Here is a 6373-nt window from a genome sequence, read left to right as displayed (position 1 = left end):
CCATATAAGTAAAGATTTGAATAATTTTTTTCTATAATATCCGTAGTTATTTTTATAACGGCTGTCCTTAACTATTTATAAAATAATGCTTAATTATTTATAGTTATTATATTTGTTTCTAAGGTTGAAGTGGGATGATCACAGGTTGAGTAAACCCAACCATCTCGATCAACTTAACCCAAACACATGTAAAATAGGTGGGTGATTTCTAGGATTAAGGTACTTTCCAAAATGTTGAGCAACTCACAATGGTAAGGGTATCTTGTTAAGAAAAAAAAACTTAAGTATACTTTCTGCTGTTGGTGTAGTTCTTTAATTAGATTTAAAGTTTTACTTTGTATTATGTATTTATATTTAATATAGGTCTCATTAATATATATTTATGTATATTATTATCTCATCTGCCATTTTTGTCAACCATTCCTCTGTTGTAGAAAATTAAATATGGTTTCTTAACTTGCAAAGATTTGTATTTGGTAGAAGTAGTGCTAGTAACAAAGATAGACAAAAACATATTAAATTTAAGGATAAAACAAGCCCATTTTAGAGGACCATTTCCACATTATTTTGTATAGAATCATGATGCAATGTCTCAAACTCAGTAAATTAACAAACAACGAAATACCATTAACTTCTAAAAACTTGGAGTGAGTGATTTATGCTGGTGAAGCCTCCATCAATCATCAGATTCTCTCCACTGATATACCTTGCATCATCACTTGCAAGGAAAAGCACAGCATTAGCCACATCATGAGTGGTTAATTCCACCCCCTGCAAGTTAGCCTTTCTCCCAGTAAAATCACGCACACTGGCCACAACATCCTCAGTTCTCTCACTCTCAGGCAAATGGGCCAAAGGCAAACTTGTTAGGACACAATAAGGTGAAACACAGTTCACTCTTATGCCATGCATCCCCAATTCAGCTGCAACATTCTTTGTGAGCCCCAGAACAGCATGCTTGGACCCTGTGTATGCATGTGGTCCCATGCCACCTTGTGCACTTGAAACACTGCCTATAGAAATGATGGAGCCATTCTTCTTTGGGATCATAATTCGCGCGGCGTGTTTCATGCCGTGGAACACGCCCTTCACGTTTATGCTGAACACCTTGTCGAATTCTGATAAGTCTGCATTGCGGATATCAAGACAAGGTGATCCAGAAACACCAGCATTGTTCACTATGATGTCAAGGGTGCCAAATTTTCCCACGGTGAAGTCCACTGCATTGGAAACATCATCCTCCAGTGTAACATCACAGTGGAGAAAAACAACATTTGCTTCATCGCCAAGGGATTCACAGACCTGCTTTCCAAGGTTGTCTTGCACATCAGCTATGCAAACTTTGGCTCCATGGATATGGAAGAGGCGCACTATGCTTTCTCCAATTCCAGTGGCTCCACCTGTAACCAATGCCACTTTGCCTAATAACCTGAGAAAAAGATAAAGTAGAAAACTTGAAGTCACATGATTGAAACTTGGGAACATAGGTTCAAGGGTGTGAGTCACGCCTGCAGTACTTCCAAGACCATGAAAGTGCTTTTCCCACAAAATGGTCGTTTATTATGTATGAGTCTGTTTGAATATAAGTTTAGAACAACCTTTGAGAACTTGTCTACTAAAAAATACTCTTTATTTATAGTAGAGAAACTTTCAAACATACTTCTAGCTTGTATCTAAACAGACTTATAACAGACTCTATGTATGAGTCTGTTTGAATACAAGTTTAGAACAGTTTTCGCACACTTCTCTACCGAAAAAACCTCTTTATTTTCAATAGGGAAGTTCTCCAAAACTCTTCTAAATTTGTATTCAACCAGGCTTTAACTTTGAAATCAATGGAACATTTGAAACCAAAGATAGGACCATCAATGGTAACTGCCTAAATATACAATTCTAAACAATTGTTAGAGCAACATTGCTCGGAAATAGATAACTCCACTTTTGTAAATTATAGGCAAGTAATAAAATTACACAAACAACTGGATTAAAGGGACTAGCTTAAATCTCCCACTAAATTGAACTTGGTCTAAAAGAATCAAATATTGATTAATCTCTTTTTTGCTTCCAATGTCATCGACCTTTCAAATATTACATCATATGCAGAAAAGGCAGAAAAGGTTCCAATCACAAGCATGACAGATTTTATACCATGTTTTATAGAGTGAAAATGTCATCCAGATTTTAAACATGACAGCAGAATTGTACCATATCAAAAAATATAAACGAGGATACCAATAATTTATATTATTATTCACTTTTGTTAACCTGTCATGATATACTCCGGCTTAGAATTAGTGGGAAAATGGTAAAACATATGTTAGTAACTTAATATATTACATCTATGGAAGACTATTGAATCAAGTTCCCTGTACAAATCATGAGGCTGAAATTGGCTTGAGTTGTGTTAATTCAAAATTATTTTAGAGACTAGCTTGTGTAAACAGAAAGCTGCCTCACCACACTGAAAATGAGTTTGCATGATTAACCTTGACAACCCCAAACCAGATTTTACTAGAGGAATCCCCTGGGCCAATTTGGAATATTCTTCAATGATGTTTAAGACTGAGTTGGCCAAAATTAATTTAAGAAAAAATCCAAACTCAATTGGGTATGAATTTGAAGATTGGCTCAGAAACAGTAGATCTGGGCATCAGAGGAGTCAAATATCTCAGGAAAAATGGGAGAACCAAGAGCTTACATGAAACAAGCCTAAGTCCATTTCAACCACACAAGAACCGAAATTTGATATAGATCTGAATCCGATAGTTCACTTGAAGTGAATAAGGATTAAATATCTAACAAAGAAAATCTCACGAAGATCGGAAAGAATCCCAAACTCAATTAGGTGAATCATAGTGAGAGTAAAAAGCAGATTACTGCAGAAAATAAGCCAAATAGGTGAAAACAATATCAATACAATTTGTAAAAAGACAGCTATAACTATAACCATGATGACAAAAACTTTGAATTTTCAAATAGCCTCAGCAGATATCTTAATTCATTTGTTAAAATCACAAGACTCTAATTAAAGCTTGCTGCAACAACAGGTAATGATGCTCCAACAATCAAACTAATTTCCAAGGCACTATGTGACACAAAATCTAATGACACAGAAAAATAAAAAATAAAAAAGAAATAACAAGTTGGATCCAAAACCAAAGACAGATGTTGGTCATCACAAATGAGTCCAAGACTTTGCATGCAGAGTTACCAATAGAAATTGGATACACATAAATTTATTCAAAACCAAGAAAAGTTTATGCAGAACTGAAGTGGGTGTAGGGGCCGATAGAAATATTCTATTACCTAGGCGTTGGAGTGGAAGCCAGAACAGGACTGGTAGTGGACATGGCTCTGTGTACTTTCTGTCTTTCTCGTCCTATAATTTTAGGCTTAAATAGAATTTTGTTATATGTAATAATAATATACCATTTCAAAAGATTTTTTTTCTTATAAAATTGATTTTTTTAATTACACCAAAAGAAGACGGGTACAAATAACTTCAATAACTGTATACATTGATGGGTGATTGATTCCTTATAAATTATAAACTCGCGGATTTTCCAGTCAAGAAATTAGTCATAGTTTGTACCATAATATTATTTTCCGTTTATGTTACAAGTATAGTTTAAAAACCGAACCGATCATCAAACTGGTTAGGGTACTAGGTTAATGAATCAAAAGTTGAACCGGTAAGTTTTCTAATTGAACCGCATGACCCATTATTATTATTTTTTTTTATAAAATATTCATGTTAAATATATTTTATACTTATAAATTTTAATAAATTCATATCCTATTTTAAATTTTAATTTCTATCTTATTTAAAATTTTTATTTTTATTTTATATAAAGAAATACATAAAAAAAATTACATGTTAAACTGTATATTAATACAAATTAAAAATATAAATAATATATACATATTTAATATGCTTGTAATTGATATCACAAAATAATATATGTAATATCTACATAGATATTATATTATTAAATATATAATTTAAAATTAATAATATACTATAAAAGTTATTTAAGTTGAATATATTAAAAATAAATACATTAGAACAAGTAGTCATTGTTATGTTTAATAAGACTCTTTGTTCTTCCATTAAAAGATCCAATTCTTATTGTTATTTTTGTGGTTTATGGTCCCTAAAAAAAATTAAAAACAAAATTGTGGTTGAACTGATTTGACCCACCGGTTCAGTAGTCAGACCGGAAAATTAACCGGTTCAATCCAGTTTGAAATGGGTTAAATACATAACCGATCCAACTTAAGGTTCGGACCAACTGGACCACCGGTTCATGGTTCAACCGGTCCAATCCGATTTTTAAAACACTGGTTACAAGACACTCGTAAACAAATCACAGATATCTATATTGATATAAATAGTTATTTTAATTAATTTTATTAGTTATATAAAAAATCATAATAAATTAATTTTATTTATTTATTATTTATTATCAAATTATTATGAAAGAAATAAAGATATCATTTCATATAAAAGTTTATGCACGATACCAAAAAGTAAGAAAAAAAACATTTTTTTTCTTCTTAATATTCAACAAAAGAAACACATACTCAAATTCTTTAATAGGAGCAAAAACGGAAAAAATTAACACTTTATAAAAATTATAAATTATCTTATAAAAGGAATCACCATTTCCTTTTTAAATTGTGTCTTATAATAAAAAAACTAAAAAAAAAGTATAAACTTTTATATATATATATATATATATATATATATATATATATATATATATATATATATATATATATATATATATATATACTTTAGAGGATGGTTAATCAAGGAATAAAAGTAGATTAAACATCTATTTTGATCCTTAGAGTTGTAAGGTGTTATCATATTAATTTCTAAAACTAATAAACAATAAAATTAGTCAATGAAATTATAAATTTACAATCACATTAATTAGTCAAAAACTAAAAAGAAATTATGATTAAAGTGATAATATTAATATATATTCAAAGATTAAAATATAATAGTTAATAGTTAAATTTAAGGACTAATTTGAGATTTTAGTGACTAATTTTACAGTTTCTAAGTTTCTAGGTAACATGACAATGCATTAGTTTAAAGTAGATATTTATTCAATAAAGTTATTTCTAGGAAATAAAATATTTATGACAATATTAATTATAAATATAAAAAAGAGATATTCTAAATCTTATAAGTAAAAGATTTTGTTTCTATGATAATTAAATTTAATTAATTATTTATTTTAATATGGGAAATGTAATATCTCGAACACATTGAAATGAGATAGATTTATATTTTATAAGTTATATAGTTGGGATGACTTAAAGGGATTAATTAGTATTTACTTGTATCAATAAGATGCATATATTTTTTTGTAAGTTCTATGATTTTCTAATACATCAATTATATAAAATTAAAGGATCTTTGAAATTCATGATACTCACATAATAATAAGAATATGTGTACCTTTCTCCATAATGAAAATCTCCTTTGATCCTTAGAGTGCTTTGATCTTCTTGAGAAAAGAACCAAGATTTCATTCCCTTTGACTTTTCTTTCTACTCTCTCCATCTTTCGTAATGGCTAGGGTTTGAGAGAATACTTTCTGTCAACGGTGTGGACCTTGTCTCACATTAGTTAATATTTATAACTCCTAAAGATTGTTATTCCCATCAAATAATAATTATTCTTATAACTTCTCCATTAAACCTATTTATGATTTAGTCTTTAATTATTTAATTGTTTATTTATTAGTCCCTTTATATATCACATATTTCCCACATGAGACATAATTATCTTACATTTTTTAATAGTTCATTGTTTAAGAACTTCATAGTTAAGCATGTTTAGCTTTGAGCAATTTAGTGTTGAGTGACCTTTTGTGAAGATTCCTAGAAGGTGTGTGAGTAAGGACAAAACATCTTAAAAAGACGTGTTATTTTATGAGGACAATCATTGATCCTAAAAGTGACTGAACATCTCAAACATGACTAACCATAGAGAGTTCTGATCAGTGAATGATTCTTACCAAAGAGAAGTTGAACAAAGTGTTATCGCATGAAGTGATGTGGAGTACAACTATTGAGATGTTAAATCTGAAGGGTGTTACAAATGATATCAGAATAGGTTTTCTATGTTGAATCCTACCTAAAACATAGTTTTAATAATGAGAAATTCTTAGTTTCAAATTTTAGAATAAGAGTTCTCAATTGTGTGCTAATAAATTTGTTCAAGTGTTTTAGCAATATTTAAATCTGATTAGAAGACTTATATGTCCCAAGTAAGAAGATGAGCATCCTGTGTTTCTAATTTAGAAAGATTCAAGTTAAACATTTATTCTTAGGAGAAATATCTTGAAGACCTTGT

At 29.8% G+C, this 6373-nt stretch overlaps 1 protein-coding gene across 1 annotated transcript; it reads right to left on the bottom strand.

Moving 5' to 3' along the window:
• Positions 1-501: 501 nt before the first annotated feature.
• LOC109809099 ((+)-borneol dehydrogenase 2) lies at positions 502-3455 on the bottom strand. The gene is made up of 2 exons (XM_020372328.3): positions 3307-3455; positions 502-1429 (listed from the first exon to the last, which is right to left on the bottom strand). Exons 1-2 carry the CDS (start codon positions 3348-3350, stop codon positions 628-630), a joined length of 846 nt encoding a protein of 281 aa, XP_020227917.1. The 5' UTR covers positions 3351-3455; the 3' UTR covers positions 502-627.
• Positions 3456-6373: the final 2918 nt, after the last annotated feature.

Source organism: Cajanus cajan, chromosome 10 (genome assembly GCF_000230855.2).
Source record: "Cajanus cajan strain Asha chromosome 10, NIPB_CcT2T_4, whole genome shotgun sequence".
NCBI lineage: Eukaryota > Viridiplantae > Streptophyta > Magnoliopsida > Fabales > Fabaceae > Cajanus > Cajanus cajan.
This window is presented reverse-complemented; position numbering and strand designations above follow the sequence as displayed.